The sequence below is a fragment of the Plodia interpunctella genome, chromosome 14, assembly GCF_027563975.2.
Source record: "Plodia interpunctella isolate USDA-ARS_2022_Savannah chromosome 14, ilPloInte3.2, whole genome shotgun sequence".
In the NCBI taxonomy this organism is placed as follows: Eukaryota; Metazoa; Arthropoda; class Insecta; order Lepidoptera; family Pyralidae; genus Plodia; species Plodia interpunctella.
This window is the reverse complement of record NC_071307.1, coordinates 2,043,700-2,063,463: the sequence shown is the minus strand read 5'-3', so window position 1 is coordinate 2,063,463 and position 19,764 is coordinate 2,043,700. Positions and strand designations below refer to the sequence as shown.

Sequence of the window (19,764 nt, the reverse complement as noted above, 5' to 3'; positions counted from 1 at the left end):
ACTTCACAAGCTATCTTCTTATGGTTTCGAAGCGTCTACTCTCGAGTGGTTTCGAAGCTACCTGTGTGACCGTTCTCAATTTGTCAAAATCTACAAAAGTAACGGATGGTTTCGTCTTCATCCCCAGTAAAAAGGCGAGTCCCGCAAGGCTCCATCGTTGGACCTTTGTTGTTCATTCTTTACATGTCAGACATTCTTACTCTATAAAACATGCTAAATTTCATATGTATGCTGACGATCTTCAATTATATATATCATGCAAACCAGATAGTGTTAATTCAGCCGTTTCAAAATTAAACAATGATCTTGACCGGTTGAACCAATGGTCTAAACTGAATTTCCTCCACTTAAACCCAAATAAATCTAAGTATATGATACTAGGCACTCAGCACCAATTAAATGAAATTCAATCTCAATCGCCACAATTATACATAAATGGACAGTCTATTACTTCTACTTCAGAAGCTCGTAATCTAGATCTGTTGATGGACTCTGAACTTCGTTTTCATTCATACATAGTAGTTTCCCGTAACTGCTTTTACCGTTTAAAACTTTTATACAAAATAAGAGATTATCTTTGCCTTAAACTTCGTATAAATTTTACTGAATCATTAATTTTGTCAAGATTTAATTACGTTGACTCTGTTTATGGACCGCGACTTTTAGCAAAAACTAAGGCACTCATTCAAAAAGTTCAAAATGCTTGTGCAAGATATTGCTTTAACATTCCACCACGATAACATGTACCTATCACCCTTCATCAATTGTGCAAAAATGCTAAACATGTCGTCACGCCGCTACATCCATCTATCTACTCTCCTCTTTGGAATTGTTAAATACCGTAAACTGCCATATTTATTAGAAAAGCTAAACTGGTCTTCTAGATCTCGCCTTGGCCTTCTTATTGTTCAGAGTCACAAATTAACAGCTTGTAAAGGAAGTTTCAAGTATGCCGCAGCTAAAATCTGGAACAATTTACCTCCCCCTCTTCGTAATTTGTCATCTGTTACAATATTCCGTGCGTAAACGCATCAAAGAGTTTACTTTATTGCGGCAAATTGAGGGCAATACATTGAATTATTTTTAGTTAGTTATATATATATATATATATTCCATAGCTTCCATGTAATTTATCTTTATTCCTTTTTTTACATTTTTCCTAAATCAGTATATGTTTAATCCTATTGTTTGCTGTTGTTTGTTTCTGTTTCCGTACATATTAACTTGTTTATTTTGCCACCTTACCTACTTTTGTACTTGGTTCCAGCTGAAATCAAAAATCAGCGCCTTGGCTTGATACCTTGGCACCATGCTGAGCTGGTCGCCATTTCGGCTTACATATTGTATTCGATCTATATTCGTACGTACTCTTTTGTATGTTTGGATTTTATGTGTTTGCCGAATAAATGATTTCTTTCTTTCTTTGAGTTACAAACAGAGAGACAGATGCGGCAGAGGACTCCAAACCGCCTTCAAAGATTTTATTGATTCTCATCCGAATAGTTTTAGTAAAGGGATCAATGAACTACCTATGAGATGGCAAAAGTGCATAGATGGTTCTTACTTTTATTAAATAAATATATTATATTAAAAAATATTCGACTTTTTGTTCCTCCTATACCAAACGTCAATTTAATATGTAAGGACCTAATATAATATTTTATATCATTTATACATTTTAACAACACTGCGGGTAAGCATATTTATCGCACGATTTATAATTGTAACTTGAGTCATCTGTACAAGTACTTCGGATACAGTCACGCAGATGCAATAATACCTATAAGTTACGGGCATGACGAATAACTAATTGTAGGTAATTAATGTAAATAAGCAAACAAAGAAATTGACACGGGCGAAAAATACACGACTGTGAATCCGTTGAAAGCGCCCTTTCGCTGTAACATTTATTATCTGGTACCTACTCTATGAACTTCTCCATACTTCAAACTACATGTATGTAAAATTTCAAGAAGATTGGTTGAGTAGATAGAGCGTGAAGAGGTAATAAACAAACTTACTTTCGCATTTGTAATATTAGTTAGGATGTTAGTATCTAGTTACTCAACCGAGAGTATTCCTCCGTTCGGTATTATTTGTTTGTGTGATTAAAAAAAAAACAAATAAAACCGTTAGGTACCTACCCTAAGTTTAAAAAAAGAGCTTACTAAAGCTTATGTACATATTGAATAAAGCCGACATCAACAGTTATAAATATCCAGTTAAAATGCAAAATGAAAAACAGCCTGAATATTGTGTTGGCGTAGTGGAGCAAAGAACTCAAACTAAAAAAGTAACAAGGCAATGGCGAACTTTGCTGTTAAAGTGGAATAAGAAAAACAAGACTAGAAGCTGTCTAATTATTAGGTACTTAGTTGTGTAAAAAGAATAAAAAGACGTTATAAATTATTATATTCCTAAATAACAAGATAACTAGTTGTATATAAACATATAGTTGTTATATAACATGTAATATAGTTGTTATATAACAATTATTAATATTAACAATTTTGTAAAAAAATATATATTCAAAAACCATTGAACCGATTTTGAAGCCCCATGACCTTAAAAATACTATTGACATAATTTTTAAGTTTCATCAAAATCAGACACTTCGCTCGCTTGGTCAATTATACAAGGGGAGAAGGAATTTAATATAAAGCCCAACAGAACAGATAGAAAGGAAGAAAGAAATACAAATCAGGATCTATAAACCGATTTTTAAAAGCGACAATAGGAGCCGTTTTACTAACGGAAAAGAATTACTGAGAAGAGATGCTTTGTCGAAAAAGAATTTAGAAAACGAAATAGGTACCTAAGTTGTGGAAAGTGTAATGGATCAGCTGATGTTTTTTCGCGATTTTCAGGTTGCTTCCATATGAAAAGTTGTTCAGTACCATCGACTGAGTATAAGCCAATATATAAGATATCATGCTGTATAATTATAAGTTAATAAAATGTAAAATTATTAATTAAACTCTGTTATATTTATTCATATTGGTAAATTTAGGTCCCGAGTTTGGGAACTTGTATTTGATGGGTTGTAGCACGTAGTCTAGACAACTTTAGGAAAATTTACTCTTACCTTTTACGCATGTTTGTTTTAATAACAATATTTTACTACAGACATCTCAAGTTGACAGAAAACAATTCCGAAAACCAAGATGCTGTATTTACGCCGTGACGTCAGCGGGGATTCACGCCTTGCGCTGCGGGATAAATAAACATAAACACGAGGTAAAGCTTGTAACGACTATATAAACGATGTTATGACAGTCTACCAACATTACATAGCGGACTATTGCCCAGATACGAACCTAACACAGATTTCCATGAGCGCTAGTGACCTGTGATAACATTATAATTAAAGTATAAACAAAATCGAAACACAATATGATTTACGGTAAGTTCTTTTTTTAAATATTAGCCATGTCATTTTATATTCTTAATATGAATGTAAATTAAATATCTGCGCGTATTAAAAAAAAACTTTACGTGCGCAGTTATTTAATTAGGATGTCTCATTAAAAACATTTTTAATTTTAGAGTTGCTGTCATAAGTGTCTTGTATGTCATAAGTGTAGTAAATCACACATTATAATCTTTTTTAAGAATTTCAAACAGTACTATACTACTAGCTTATTAGAATCAAACTTGATTTTCTTGGTTAAATTCTATTGTTATACTTGTACTACGTTGTTAATTACACGAGGACGAAACGAGGTTGACAATTATTCGTAATTACATACAAGTTAAAAGGCTCCAATTAATTTACTAACACTAAGTAAAATGAGGAAAATTAGAAACAATAGGTATGGATGAAGGAAGACACCATAGTACCATTGTTAGACAGGTTTAATTTTGTAAATCAAATTATTTTATTCCAGGACTGCTAGTATTAGTGGCTGTCGGGGTGGCCACGGCCATGCCACAGAACCCGTGCATTTGCACCTTCGACTACAAACCCGTGTGCGGCGACGACGGCCGAACTTACCCGAACGAATGCTCCCTGAGGTGTCAAGGCCAGGCAAGGCTGGTTGGCAAGGGCCCATGCCCGAATGCAGACTCTCTGACGTTAGAACTACCCAAATGCGTCTGCACTCGCGAAGGAAGGCCAGTCTGCGGCAGCGACGGAAAGACTTACGCTAACCCTTGCCTACTGAACTGCGCGACTGCAACAAACCCACAACTGTCACTGGTAAGCTACGGGGCTTGCGAACGAGTAGAGCATCAAGTTCCCAAACAGCCACCAAGTTGCAGCTGCACAAGAAACATGATGCCAGTTTGTGGCAGCGATGGCAATACTTACGCTAACCCCTGCATGTTAAACTGCGCCACCGCAGGAAATCCGAGCTTATCGTTGCAGGGCTACGGCGCTTGCCCGGACCCGGTCAAAGTTGTCGACCTCCCGAAAATAGACACGTGTGCGTGCGCGAGAAACATGAGGCCAGTGTGCGGCAGCGATGGCAGGACATATAATAACCCATGCTTGCTGAATTGCGCGACGAAAGACGACCCATCATTATCCATCGCCAAGAGCGGCCCTTGCGGTCTGAACATAGTTGATATCCCCAAGCCGGTAGCTTCGTGTACCTGCACCAGGGAGCTGACCCCGGTCTGCGGGTCTGATGGAGAGACCTACAGCAACGCTTGCATCATGAGGTGCAGGAACCCCAGTGCGGCGTTAGTCCACGACGGACCCTGTGATGTTTAAATTTTGAGGTTGTAGTACTTGCTGCGCCCCCTGGTCTTCGCTCCCGTGGGAATTTCGGGATAAAAAGTACCCTATGTGTTATTCCAGGTTATATTCTATCCGTATACCAAATTTCATAACAATCCGTCCAGTGCATTTTGCGTGAAAGAGAACATACATCCTCACAAACTTTCGCATTTATAATATTAGCAGGATAGCATTTAATTTGACCCAGCCTTTAAACCACTCTAATAAGTAATTTACAGTGTTATTACTAAAGGATTTTTAACAATGTCATAATTATAAATACAATATCCGCCCAGAATGAAAAGATACCGACAAAAAAGGAAATGTCTTAAGCATGTGAAATCTAAACGTGTGAAGATAAAGTATTAATTCAACTTTAAACATAATTTTAAATCTTTTTAGTAAGACGGATCTAGTTTTAATTAAGCAAAACTAGAATTGCAATACGAAAATACCCTAAAAGTTGTTTTATATTTTAGAAAAGATGACAACTTGGATGGTTATTGGGGAAATTGCTGTCACTAAATAAGTATACAATTTAAATTTATTTGTACTTTTATATATACTTGTGGCAATTATATATTTATTGTGCCTAGCTTCTTGTTATACATGATTCGGCTGTGCTTTATATATTGTTAAGTTTTTTGTAAGTTTTCTATGTTAATGACCGCCTGTCAACAGTCATCAAGTGAAATTTAATAAAGGTGGAATTTATATTTTTTTATTTTTATAAAAACTTTATTACACGAAATTAAGAAAAGATATATACAAAACGTAGATTTAACGGCATATGGCATTCAAACATTAGACCTACCTATATAAAATACCAATATAATAGGTAGGTATACCTATATAAAAAAACAAAATTGTTAAATAACAAAAATTTTCGTTAAAGAAACTTTGTTTTGAATGTTTACATTTATTGTTATTTCCAAAACATTTTAAAGTTTATTTAACGTATAATAATACCGTACCTAACTACCATTACTAAGCAAGATAGCTTAGTTGAATTCCTCATTAACTTCAGTCATATATTGTCTAAGTACTTCAAAAACAATGTTATCGCGAAATGCCTGGAATACAATACAGAACAACAATAAACATTTCAACATAGAAATGATATAAGTACTAACACATAATTACACTTCTGCCGCCATTCCTGGTAAATAAAACATTACAAACTTTTATTAGTACCTTTTTATCACCTCACATTCTTAAAATAAACACCAACATTTAATCACTTGAACAAACAAAACTATGACCATGTGTTTTACAGTGGAAATATAAAATGCTTGGAATTCGCGAGTCGATTGACTTCTTTTTATATTAAATACCTACATATATGTAAGGATATTTTGGCAACCAACACGAACATCCCTCAGACAGGTTTTCATATCATTTTTAGCGGTTTTTATAGCCAATGCCCCTTTCGCAAAATGAACAAAGTAGCGCTTCATCGGAGTTTGCCATTTGCAGAGACATTTTGCTAAAGATGCAATTTGCGCAAAGTACATTTTACTAACGAGGCGAATTGCGAAAATGTCATTATACGAAAGAGACACTATGCGACCAGGAGCTTCTTCACGCTTCGTCAGAGAATGTATAGAAATATATACGCCATAAGCTTCCTTATTTATCACATTGCCTCGACATTATGATGTCGTGTAGTTGTCATAGGTATAGTTGCCGGGCTTGATTGTGATTCTTCTCATTAGGATCGATAAGTTTGTTCCTCTGTAGGTTACACGTCGTGCCCTAGAGCGCTCGGCAAAAGTAGAGGAGGCAAATTACTATGGGCGCCGTTTTTTTTTTATGCGCCGGCTGCCACCTCTACTTTTGACAACCTCCGTGGCCTAATGGTCATCACGCCGGACTGCTACAGTGGAGGTCCCGGGTTCGATCCCGGTCAGGTCAAGATGGAAAATGATCTTTTTCAGATTGACCTGGGTCTTGGATGTTTATCTATATGTGTATATCTGTTATAGAATATAGTATCATTGAGTTAGTAACCCATAACACAAGTATCTGTGTGATTTCTCCGTATATATATTTATTTATTTACTTTTGCCGAGCGTTCTAAACTCCGACCTGTACAACCAGACGGACACGCAAATTTTACAGTATGCATAAGGAAAGTACATGTCATTGAATAATTTCTCGTTGTCACCCGCCCAAGATTAATGAATCTTATGCAAAACATTATTATCATTTTAATAAAGGACCTCGACGACCTTCGTGTCGTTATATTTGTAATACACTCGACGGCAAAGGTACAACAAACCTCACGCAATTTTAGACCTTATCGCAACGTATTAAAGACGATTTATTTTGTTGACTGCACATGTGGAATCTGCCATAGGTATGATTATTTGCTAACACATTTAACAATATGGTTGTGTAAACAACACTTACGTGAGAAAACATTAATATTGGTTAATTTAATATTGAAACAAAAATATTAACTTAGAACAAACTGTTTATTTTTTTAATATCACATAGGTACATACAATCGACCACTTCATCTATAAATATTAGGTACACTTATTAATTTCGAAATTATTTACTCGACTTAGCTTTAAAAGTAGGGTGACGTTTTTATCAAAAAAGGAAAGCTACCGATAATGCTGGTTATTTTTAAAAATTTTGCCTTGTTTTTTTACAATTAAGTATAATTTTTTAAGTATATATAAATGCTTCAGAAGCGGTGGTGGTGTAATGGTTAAGACGCCCGCCTGTGGATCGAAAGGTCCTAGGTTCGAATCCTACTCGTGCCTCATGAGTTTGTATACCAATCTGACTCATGTATAGTAGTTTTCATCGATCACCACTTGCTACCGGTGAAGGAAAACATCATGAGGAAACCTGCGCACTAGTTGATTCTTATTGTTTGTGGAATGGGTAAGGCAATGGCAAACCACTCCATTAATAATGCCAAGAAAGTTGTTGTGTGTTGTTCATTCCACGTAATAACCACGACCCTCAGCCATGAGGAATACGACTATGAAGTGTTGTTCATTCCACGTAATAACCACGACCCTCAGCCATGAGGAATACGACTATGAAGTGTTGTTCATTCCACGTAATAACCACGACCCTCAGCCATGAGGAATACGACTATGAAGAAGAATAAATGCTTCTATAGATAATTCATCATAAATCAATGTTCGCTAACAGCTCATCGCCTTCTTTATCGAAAAAGGAATCATCACCGTTTTCACAAAACTCGTCAATCAATTTTTCATCACCGTTGAGCAAGTTTATCTCGTCATCAGTCTTATCATCAGTTACGTTCGTATTGTCTTTATGTTTGTTTGGTTTGATCGAGTCTTTCCGTATATTAGTGCCGGGTATGTAATCGTTTTTGTTTTTGGTTACAGGACTCAGGAATTGCGTCATATTGTTTTTGCTTTCCTGTAATAAATATAATGTTGTAAAAATGTATGATTTAAAAAAAATATCAGTCTTTATCTGTGATCTTCAAAATGGAGTGAAATAAATATCCAAAAGTTTAATTCCACTGTATGTACATATAATAGGATACAAGAAATTGCGATAGGAGTAAAGAAATAATCTAAAAAGTATAAAAAATTATTTACTTACCTGATGTTTTGTCGTGGAATCTTCAAATGTGTCGTGGCTTAGTCCAACGTCGTTCAAAACCTGAAGACAAGAATAGGTTTTTATTAGCTTTTGCCAGGGCCCTAACATCAGGACCATTCCATATATTACATGGGCCAGGGAACATACATAGGTACATGTACAGTGCACTCACGTTAAGTTTCTCCTGCAGCATGGGCCACATGTGGTCGTCGGCGGTGCCGGGCGCCAGCAGGTAGCGCGCCACCACGGCGCCGCGCCGGCCCAGGCGGTGCGCGCGCGACTCCGCTTGCGTCAGGATCTGACCAGCATCCATTAATCACGTGAGACTTGAAGGGGGGGGGGGAGGTTAGGGTTTGACGAAATATCACTAGGGGGCAGGGGGGTGTAGAAAGATGTCTCGTGTATGTATTTTTTCGTCAAAAGCGCGAATTTTAAAATGCCTTTTCTTAAAATGTCCTTTTCTCATAATGTCCTTTTCTCAAAATGTCTTTGTGTGTTTTTGATGATAATTTAGATAACCAAACGATTAAAACTGTTTTTTTTTATTAAAATTACATTTTGAGAAAAGGACATTATGAGAAATTGACATTTTGAGAAAAGGACATTTTGAGAAAGGACATTCTGAGAAATGACATTTCGAGAAAAGGACATTATGAGAAAGGACATTCTGAGAAATGACATTTCGAGAAAAGGACATTATGAGAAAGGACATTTCGAGAAAAGGACATTATGAGAAAGGACATTCTGAGAAATGACATTTCGAGAAAAGGACATTATGAGAAAGGACATTTCGAGAAAAGGACATTATGAGAAAAGACATTCTGAGAAAGGACATTTCGAGAAAAGGAAATAATGAGAAAGGACATTGTGAGAGAAGGACATTTTGCGCCAAGACGGTTTTAAATCTCACCACGTATCACCAAAGGGTGAGGGGGTTAAAAATGCTTTTGTTTCGACCACTTGAATGACTCTACGATCTCTAGTCTCTAGTAGAGATCGAAGTCTCTATGTACCTTATGCGCCTTTGGAAGGTTATGCGTTACATACCAGTAACCCTGTATATAGGCACCTAATTATAAATAAAAATATATTGATATAATCTCACTCCGGGGTTCCAATGGAGCTCGGCAAACAACACGAGTCCTGCCGCGGTGAGCGTGAGGCCAGAATTTGCAGCCGTTATAGAGAGCACTGCGCATCGACACGACGGAGTGTGTTGGAACTTGTCCACTAGGTCCTTGGGAATAAATACAGACGTGGATAAGTTTTTTGAAGTGAAAACTTCTTTAGCGGCGTTGTGCACTTTTTGTGATGGGTAAAAAATGTCAATACAATGCTGAACGAAATACATTTTGGTGCAAATTGTATTTTTCTTAAACATTCTAAAGTGTCCACATATATTTATTTATTACTAGCTGCGCCCCTGGGCTTCACTCCCGTGGGAATTTCGGGATAAAAAATACCCTATGTGTTATTATCTACCCGTTATAATCATAACCGTTATAACCAGGTTATTATCTACCAAACTACTACTCGTGTACCAAATTTCATAACAATCGATACGGTAGATTTTGCGTGAAAGAGTAACACACATACTCACAAACTTTCGCATTTATAATATTAGTAGGATTATCTCATCTTCGTGGTCCGATCTTGACCTCCATGGGTCGGTCGTGGTGACCATGAAGGTCACCACGACCGACCGCAAACTGGAAGTCCCAGATTCGATTCCCAGTTCGGCATACGTTTGTAATTGTGATCACATGAAATATTTGTGTTTTCATGTGTTTCTGTCTGTGGCGACATCTACCGCATGCCACATGTACAACTTCGAATAAACAAAACGATATAAGCCGCAAATATGATTCGCAACACTACGAATAGATGGCGCTACGGTCGGCTAAAGATAGAAACCGACAAGTCTGAAACGCGCAGTTAAAGCGTTTAAGACTGGATATATATATACAACAACAGGTTCCCCAGGCGTCACACCTGGATGCCAGGGATGATCTTAAAATTGAGGCGATAGTTCGCTCCCATTACATGTTTATAGGGTTCCCAACACAAGCTTAGCATGGGCCGTTGAGTAATGTCCATTAGAAAACATGTTATCTACTAGGGACATGCGGCATGTATAAACCTTCGGGAATAATATGTAGTGAAAATGCCATCAAAATTCGTCGCGTGTTTTAGAGAAAGTTCAGAAACAGACGCGGAGGGGGCTCTGTTTTAAACATGCAGTGATGAAAATATACTCACAGCTCTGGTGTTGGCGGGTGTGGAGCCCACGATACAGATGTAAGAGACACAGCGCTCGTCTAGAGTGAGACATATAGCGTCTATTACGTTGCGGTGGTGGGCAAAAATCAGGAACTTTTCGGACGATTCGTCGAGCAATTGGTTTAGGTATTTACTGGAAGAAAATATCTTGTAAGACAAAACATTTATTCAGTAACTGATGCCCGCAATTTCGTTCGCGTGGACACTATCGACTTATCGCCACATCAGATGTTCCAGATCTTCGATTTTTGTACGTGAACATGCTTATCAGGTTGCTAATAGGCATTTCGTATGTCTTAAAGTTAAGCGGTTCTATTATGTATGACGCTGTATCAGGTGTTTCAGTTTTCTAAATTAACTATACCTATTAAGCTATAAAATAATAAAGTTTCATTAAAATCAATCCAGCAGTTCCAGGGATTAGCAGTACAGATATACAGATATGGTAAGTATGGAATTACGAAGTGAGCTAGCTACGTAACTTTATATAGTTATTTGTTTTGTTCTAATATATTTATATTTATTTATGTTATATAAAACATTATGTAGTATGTATAAAACATGGATGTAGATATACAGGATGACTTTTTGATCATTGGAGACATTTTGTCTACACCCTCAGTCCATGATACTGAACGATTTTTCGTATTAGAGTAAACTCCACCGACGATCCATACATATTCCTCAAGCTAGGTAGGACATTGATAATTTTTGCGATTTCGTTGTTACTTCCATAATAGAAGTTGTATAAGTAAGTTTAGTTACCAAAATGGACGATGGCTGTATAGCAAGCAATAAAAAAAATTTACCAAACAGCAGGTATTTTAACTTTAGCAGATTCGCTGAAGTAAGTGATGAGAGCGGCGTGGCGTTCCGAACTCCTGGTCGTATTGTAGTTCTGCGCCATTTGACACAATTCGTCGCGGGCTTCCTTTGTGAATTGCAGCAGGCTTTGGTCTAAAATCACTGTTTCTCTGTAATAGATATTGTTAAGGTCTACTTCTGAATGTATTTGTTGGAATGTAAGAAAGCGCTGTAGCTATCTAAAAAAATTATATGTAGGGAGCTTTAAGCGACAAATAGCTGATAGACAATAATAGTATCGCCATGGAGGCTTCGAGGTGTGACAGCCAAACATAGAACACAATCGATCGCTAAGAAGTACTAGAAGAAGAAGTACCTAGTCTTCCGAGGGAAGCGCGCGAGCACCTGGTGCCGCGCGCGACGCAGCAGCAGCGCGCGGCGCAGCACGAGCCGCAGCTCGCGCAGGTGCGACTGCCCGCTCATGTCCCAGCCGAAGCCGGTCTGCTTGCCGGCGCAGTAACGCTTACCTGACAACCTTCTTCTTATAGGTATCTCATCTCTTATCTATACTATTATTATAAAGAGGTAAGCGTTTGTGTGTTTGGTGCGGGTAATCTCCGAAAACACCGTGAGAAATGGAACGCAGAGAATGAGAGGGATGTAAAAACGAAAGGAACGATAGATATGGAAGATCTGGAGCGCAGCTAGAATATTATATACGAAAGTTTGTAATGTGTATGTGTGAGGATATATGTTTGTTACTCTTTCAGGCAAAGTCTACTGGATGGATTGTTATGAAATTTGGTACACGGGTAGATTGTGATCTGATATTAGATATATTTAATGAACAAAAATGTTTACAATGCGTTTTTACAGATAGCTCCACACTAAGCATCAAGCCTGTCCTGTAGTAGCCAATTTTGGATAACAGAAAAAAATGTTCAAAAAATAATATTGCTTAATAATTAATAATTTTCATACACTGAATCTGGAATGACACATAGTTTCTGTTAGTCATTGATATCGAAATAATATTAGGTCCTTACATATGAAATTGGCGTTTTGTTGTACTGGCCACTTTAATCACAAATTTTTCCTCTCTGGTTTGGAATTGCAAATTCAAATTTATACAGCTATTTACACATGTATTTGTGTTTCGTTAACCGTCATTCATTTGTTTTTTTTTTCTTCTGATTTTTCTGTTTGCGTCACTCAGTTTACAAAATGGAAAACTTGAAATATCGCGTTATTTACGAGTACGAGTTCCACCGTGGCACCAGTGCTGCGGAAACGGCTCGAAGGGTTAATGATGTGTATGGCGGTCGTAAAAGAAAATACAGTGCGTTTTTGGTTCCAACGTTTCATTCTGGAAATTTCGACCTGCAGAACAAGCCCCGTGGACGTCCAGAGACCCTAGTTGATAATGAAGAATTGAAAGCTATTGTGGAAGCGGATCCATCGCAAACCACGTCCGAGGTAGGCTTCGGTGTTAGTGATAAAACTATTTTAAGCCACTTGAAGCAAATTGGGAAGATTAAGAAACTTGAAAGGTGGGTACCTCACGAATTGAGTGAAGCAAACCAGCAAACGCGCGTTGACTGCTGCGTTACATTACTTAACCGGCACAATAATGAAGGTTTCTAAGTCAAATCATTACCTGTGATGAAAAGTGGATTTTCTACGATAATCGGAAACGCTCATCGCAATGGCTGGACCCTGGTCAGCCAGCCAAATCCTGCCCCAGGCGAAAATTGACCCAAAAAAGTTACTTGTAAGCGTTTGGTGGACTAGTGCCGGTGTCGTTCATTACAGTTTTCTCAAATCTAGCCAGACGGTTACGGCAGACGTCTATAATTAAAAGCTAGCTCTGCTAAACAACCGAGGCTGGTCAATCGCTCCACGCCATTGCTGCTTCACGACAACGCTAGACCACACACTGCACAACAGACGGCTACCAAATTAGAGGAGCTTCCATTGAAATGTCTAAGACAAACACCGTACTCCCCGGACCTTGATCCAACAGAATACCATTTTTTTTCGAAATTCAACTCCGATAGGGCAGTCCAAACCGCCTTCAAAGATTTTTGATGATTGATTCCCGTCCGAATGGTTTTTTTAGTAAAAGGATCAATGAACTACCTATGAGATGGCAAAAGTGCATAGATAATCTTTGAGTTTATTAATAGTTCTTACTTTGAATAAATAAATATATTATATTAAAAAATATTCGACTTTTTGTTCCTCCTATACCAAACGCCAATTTCATATGTAAGGACCTAATATTATACATATATAGAAATATTTTAATATTTAGTTGTATACACAATAGCGCCACTAGGTAAAAATGTACATAAGGTACGAAGATAATAATTAAAACTATAACATGCTAGTGTCTATGATGTAACTTCTATTGTTTCCATGATCTTGTCTCTGTTCTCTCTCTCTCTCTCGAGAACCTAAATAAAATGGCTGCGTGTTCCTAAGAAAAACATTCGATTTAATTATTAATTATAGTTTCTTATATATGTTATTTTTATAATAATCTACGATGTTATATTAAGTCTGTTAAGTTATCCCAAATTAGAATATACACTCACCGTACTCGGTGTAAGACCCGAACATCTTGGGTTCAATGAGAGTCAGCTGTGTGTAGAGCTCCGCTGGCCGGCTCAATGCGGGTGTTCCACTCAGCAGCACAACTCGCTGTGACTGCTTCGTTATTCCACTCAGAGCTATGGTGCATTGCGCTTTGTGCGACTTTAGATAGTGAGATTCATCCTACAAAATAAAACAATAGGGTGATATGACAAAATCAGAAAATTGTAAAAAATGTTTATGCTCTCAAATAAAATAGACATATTTATGATCATTGTAAAAATAATAATTTATAGACTGTAACAATGGCGCTGGATTAAAAGTTGGTTCATTTTTGAGTTTGGTATAAGTTTTTAGTTTTTTTGTTTTCATCCAATTAAGAATTATTATGATTAAATAATACAATGAAATATGATACTATTTTTAACATTTTCATAATAAATATAAACAGCTGCCTCCCCTCTCACGTAGATTTTAAAAGTCAATCAAGGGAAAATACTAATAATTAGAGATTCTTCTTATAACCGATGGGCGCTATCAACATCAGCTATTTCAGAATGTCAATTCCACCACCGCCGGCTATCTAACATGTCCTTCGAGTTTTATTTCTTTTGGCTCTATCTTCTCCGTTAGGGATAATGACGTGTTACTGTATATAAAGTGATACTTACAATAATAACTACGCCAAATTTCTTGCTCTTGAGCAGGTCTGTGTGCATGCTTGTGATTTTATAGCTGACTATCACAACCTCGGTCTGAAACACACACAAATAAATCTATACTATTATTATAAAGAGGTAAGCGTTTGTAAGTTTCTATGTTTGAGGCGCGTAATCTCCGAAACTACCGAACCGAATTCAAAAATTATTTCACCGTTAGAAAGGTACATTATCCCACGGGAGCGAAGCCCCGAACAACATCTAGTGAGTGATAACTTTATGTAATTGACGTCTTTGAAGTTCTGTAATTTTTACTGTCTGTCTCACTCTTGTAACTCTGGGTACAAAAACTGTTAAATATACAATGGCCACTTTTGTCTTTAAAAATTCAACCCCTAAAGTGCTGTAATGGGGGTGAAACTATGTATGAAAAACACATATATTTTTTTCTACCTTGAGCTTAACAACATGACTGTTGCACGAAGCCACTAAAATACTGTAAGAGGGGATGAAAGTTTGTTTCATACAAAGTTTCACCCCTCATTACAGCACTTGACATGTTGAGTTTTTAAAGACAAAGTTGGCCTAGGCTCCAAGGGGTCTGAAAGTTTATATGAAAAACACACATCTTCTGTGAGCGTAGCCACGGGCCGCAGCTAGTTTATAATATTACAAGGTTAATTTTACATGTCTTTCGGCCACCAGCTGCGTGTCCTTGCCTGAGCTGAGCGTGACGATGTTCATGAGAGGCACAGACGGCAGCAACTCGTGGATTTTGCTTTGCCATGTCTCTCTGTTAAAAAAAAAAAAATACAATTTTTTATGTTACTGCGCAAACAGGCAGGAAATGGTCACCTCAGCCTATGGATGCCTGCAACCCTGCAATGCCTGCAATTTATGGTGTCACATAAATTGCCCGCACACTCAAGTTTTTAATTAAAAAACTAGTAACTTGAATACTTGAAAAAATTCTAATTTGCCCTCCCAATATCTAATTCTCCCAAATTTTGTTTATTTTATAATTTTGTATATTTTAAGCTTATTAGACAAGGATTTTACTTTATAGTCTAAATTTAAAATATTGTTTTAGGCTGGTTACATGCAATCATAATGTAAAACTTTATGAGGAAAAGAAGTGAAAAACGGGGTTATTTATGTATGAAAGGAATAAATCTAGTTTTGTCCGAGCGAAGCCAGAACAGGCCACTAGTAATAAGTACAATAATATTATGTATTGTATTTAATGTTAAACATAACTCGCCTCATAGAAGAAGTGGTGACGATGAGCAACGGCCAGTTGTGTCGGTAGTAGCTGGCGATGGCTAATGCCTGGAACGTCTTGCCTAGCCCCATGTCGTCCGCAATCATGCAGCGTCCGCGACGAGATATGCCAAACCTGAAAATGTCATTTATTTTTATATGAGGCGATTAAGCTACTCACAGCCTTGGCAGCTAGTGGTGGACAGAAGTAGCATTCCCAAGGAGGGTTGACGGCCAGTATTTTGTTTTTTTTTCATTGGACCCAGGCTTCGTGGTCACAGCCCAAAATACACAGCAAAGAAAGAGAGGGTTATGCTCTTAAAAATCTTGTGCTTAAAGTTTAGTCATGTCACCCTTTTTACTGTTCCATATGAAAAGAGATAAGATTACCGGACCCCTTCTTCTTGAAATGGCATCAGTTTATGCCTCAGTGTTGCCTCTATAGGAGACAGATCTATGCTATTTGGATCCACTGTCTGCTCATTAAGAACCTGAAAAAATTAATTAGATTACTATTTACACAACAAAGCTAAAGATATACCTTCAGGAAATGATGTTTTATCCAAGTAGTGTAGTGGAAACCAACCAAACGGAATCTGTAGGAGGAATTAACAGCCCAAGAACAGCAGGAGAGTGGCATTCATTTGTACTTAGTGATATTGTGTACTTTTCCAGTACAGCGGCATAAAAACGGCTACTTATCTTAAAGCTATAAAACATGATATACTGACCAGAATAATATATACTTTTAATAAGCATTACATATTTGGCAATTAACTCAGTAGTACTAGTGCTGTCTAAAATGATATGTTCAAGTTAGTGGCCTGTATTAATATAAGATATTTGAATTTGGAATTGTCAATGAGATTATATTCTACCTTCAAAACATAGGCTGGAAGGGATCCCAGAACTATGTGTGGAGAAAGTGGAGCCACTTTTTTCATCAGCTCATGGTAGTCATTTATGGAGAAATTCCATAGCTTTGAACTTGAATCTGAAAATATCCAACAAGTTAAAATATAAAAACACAGATATATCAATTAGATATGTTAATAGCTTTGCCTTTTGAAACACAAGTTTTTGTAGTATAAAAGGCAATGTCACTGCAATAGAATAAAATAAACAATGTATAAAAAAATATTACCAACCATAGCTTTTAGAAGAAATTGTCTTGAAAATATTGATAAGTGGTGCACAGAACTCAGAAGGCTTCACCTCAAACCTGTCTTCAGTTATCAAGTACACTGTACCAGTTACTACTTTACCCACTGGAACCTTATTCTCAACCTGGTTTGAACTGGTTCCTGGTTTCGAATATGGATGGAAATTGCGATTTTGATGCTGGCCATTTCGTATTGGGCCAATGTCCGACGGACACAATGGACCACTTGGACTAAACGCAGGTCTGGGAGAATTTCCTTGATTTGGAATCAAAACTTTATTCTGTCTTTTTTGTAATGCGGCAAGGCGTTTTCGCTCAATTTCTTCTTTAGTACACGACATTACGAATCACATTTGATAGTCAATAGTAATCAAAGAATGTATATTAGAGAAGAAATAAAATCAAACACAAAATAAATAGGTATATACAAATACACGACAAATGCGCTAATTTTTGAAGTTAATTCACTGACAATATTGACATTGACATTAGACTTGCTTCGTTCCGTTTTTCTATTCTCCTTCTGAGGGAAAGAAAAGAAAGAAAGAAATCTTTTATTCGGCAAATAGGGAAGAAAAATAAAGACGGAGAAAAAAAAACAGCTATGGAGAAGAGGGTTCTCTTTGAATTTGGTCTTTACGTACCTACATAGTCTCTTTGTTAGTGTGCCAAATTATTTTATTGTATCGAATGCCTAAATAAATATTGGTAAATATATTTGTTTTTCGTTGATAACCGGAACGTAACTGGACATTGAACTTTGAGTTTGATAATGTCAAATTACTATCAATTTGAGCAACAGCTGCAGCCAAAGCAAAGCAGTGGTTTGGTCATTTCGTTTTAGAAAGTAGATTTTAAGCTCAGTTTTTTTGTAATTTTATAATACATACTTGACAAAAAAACTTGCCATAATGTCGGAAAATAGTAGTCCTTTCAAATATTTCATCAGTGGCGGATTTGGTGGTGTGTGTACAGTTCTCGCAGGGCATCCCATGGACACCATAAAAGTTAGATTGCAAACTATGCCACTTCCCGCACCAGGGGAGACCCCCTTGTACACTGGTACTTGGGATTGTTGTAAAAAGACGATCCAAAAGGAGGGTTTTCGCGGTTTATACAAGGGTATGTCTGCGCCACTAACTGGAGTTGCGCCAATTTTTGCAATTAGTTTCTTCGGTTTTGGTCTCGGTAAAAAATTAATTAAAGGTGATAGCGAGGCCCCGTTGACGAAGACTGAACTATTTGCGGCGGGCGCTTTTTCTGGGATCTTCACTACGTCCATCATGGCTCCAGGAGAACGCATAAAATGTCTGCTGCAAATTCAACAAGGCGGTGGTGCACCTCAGAAATACAATGGCATGGTCGATTGTGCCAGGCAGCTATATGCAGAGGGTGGAATAAGAAGTATATACAAAGGCAGTGTGGCCACCATATTGAGAGATGTGCCAGCCAGCGGGATGTACTTCATGACTTATGAATTGGTAAAAGAAGTTCTTGTTCCTCAAGATGCTTCTAACAAGGTTAAAATGTTTGCTACAATGGTGGCAGGAGGGTGTGCTGGTATAGCTAACTGGCTGGTGGGCATGCCGGCTGATGTTTTAAAGAGTAGATTGCAGACTGCACCTGAAGGGACATACCCCAATGGAATGAGAGATGTGTTCAAGCAATTGCTAGAGAAGGAAGGTCCAATTGCATTGTACAAAGGTGTCACTCCAGTGATGATTCGGGCTTTCCCAGCCAATGCAGCTTGTTTTGCAGGCTTCGAACTTGCTGTGAGTGTCCTGAACTGGATTGCTCCAGGACTTTGATATATTTAGCAGTTTGTATAGAAATATTCATATTGTCAGTATGTTTAAGTGTAAATTTAGATAGTCAAAAGATTATATCTGTTGATTGTCAATTGCTACTTTAATCAACAATTTTTTTAAATATTTTTTCCATATACATGACAATTTAGATTTTATAATATTTTAAAACGAAGCGCAAATCAAAGTACTTTGCTATGTACATAAACATATTTTATCATAGAATGACTAGCTTCTCAAAGAACATATAATTTTAGTTGTGTAGAGGAGGGCAAGGAGATGACGGAACAAGAACAATACTGTTAACATCCTGAATCACATATAAACAGTTATTTGTTAAATAATTGTGATAATATTAAATACAGGAATGATAGTGTTGTAATAATGCAAAAGTATTAAATAATATATTTTGTCCTTTTGTGTGTTATTTACATATGTGTAATCCACATTTATAATTTTAATCATAACAATTATCATTATTTTATGTTAAAGGTCATTCATTCACTTTAAAAGTTCTCTGTCTGAATGACAACATGAAAGGGTATTAAAGGCCAACCAGTCTTGAATATTATACACACAGTTAGTTAGGTAGTTTACACAACACTTATCTAATTATTATCTAGTAATTAATTCAAAATTTGCCATTGTTATCATTGTATATAGCTTCTTATAGGATAAAACTTGGCATAATATTGACCATATAAATATGAAAACAAGTTGACAAGTGGATAGAAGTGAACAATGTTTCATTGTAATATAAAAACTGAATTAAAATTATCAGTGAATGACTTAAAGTGAACTGACTATAAAACTCAATGCTGCCTGATATAGACACATCAGCTGCTTGTCTATTATTCAATAAATAAATAAATTATGCAA

The 19,764-nt window shown here is 36.9% G+C and overlaps 3 protein-coding genes across 3 annotated transcripts; 2 read left to right on the top strand and 1 right to left on the bottom strand.

Annotated features, from left to right (window-relative positions):
* The first annotated feature begins 3,250 nt into the window (after positions 1-3,250).
* Positions 3,251-5,441, top strand: LOC128675135 (serine protease inhibitor dipetalogastin-like). The gene is made up of 2 exons (XM_053754298.1): positions 3,251-3,403; positions 3,888-5,441. The coding sequence occupies exons 1-2, from the start codon at positions 3,394-3,396 to the stop codon at positions 4,712-4,714; spliced, it is 837 nt and encodes a 278-aa protein (XP_053610273.1). The 5' UTR covers positions 3,251-3,393; the 3' UTR covers positions 4,715-5,441.
* A 1,737-nt stretch (positions 5,442-7,178) lies between these two features.
* On the bottom strand, positions 7,179-17,548 carry Marcal1. The gene is made up of 14 exons (XM_053754295.2): positions 17,067-17,548; positions 16,797-16,912; positions 16,309-16,409; positions 15,920-16,054; positions 15,346-15,451; positions 14,671-14,754; positions 14,002-14,182; positions 11,781-11,931; positions 11,410-11,574; positions 10,580-10,733; positions 9,426-9,557; positions 8,493-8,618; positions 8,321-8,380; positions 7,179-8,131 (listed from the first exon to the last, which is right to left on the bottom strand). Exons 1-14 carry the CDS (start codon positions 17,419-17,421, stop codon positions 7,871-7,873), a joined length of 2,127 nt encoding a protein of 708 aa, XP_053610270.1. The 5' UTR covers positions 17,422-17,548; the 3' UTR covers positions 7,179-7,870.
* Positions 17,549-17,849: 301 nt separating this feature from the next.
* Positions 17,850-19,299, top strand: colt (congested-like trachea). The gene has a single exon (XM_053754297.2). It carries the CDS (start codon positions 17,992-17,994, stop codon positions 18,886-18,888), a length of 897 nt encoding a protein of 298 aa, XP_053610272.1. The 5' UTR covers positions 17,850-17,991; the 3' UTR covers positions 18,889-19,299.
* The last annotated feature ends 465 nt before the right edge of the window (positions 19,300-19,764 follow it).

What these genes read in the sequence shown, in the direction of transcription:
- colt (XM_053754297.2), top strand. Translation starts at nt 17,992, where the DNA reads ATGTCGGAAAATAGTAGTCCTTTCAAATATTTCATCAGTGGCGGATTT.
- Marcal1 (XM_053754295.2), bottom strand. Translation starts at nt 17,421, where the DNA reads ATGTCGTGTACTAAAGAAGAAATTGAGCGAAAACGCCTTGCCGCATTA. An exon ending in AATTTGGCGTAGTTATTATT is followed by an intron (nt 14,183 to 14,670) that starts GTAAGTATCACT and finishes TTTATTTTGTAG; the next exon opens with GATGAATCTCACTATCTAAA. An exon ending in CGCTTCCCTCGGAAGACTAG is followed by an intron (nt 11,575 to 11,780) that starts GTACTTCTTCTT and finishes TATCTATTACAG; the next exon opens with AGAAACAGTGATTTTAGACC.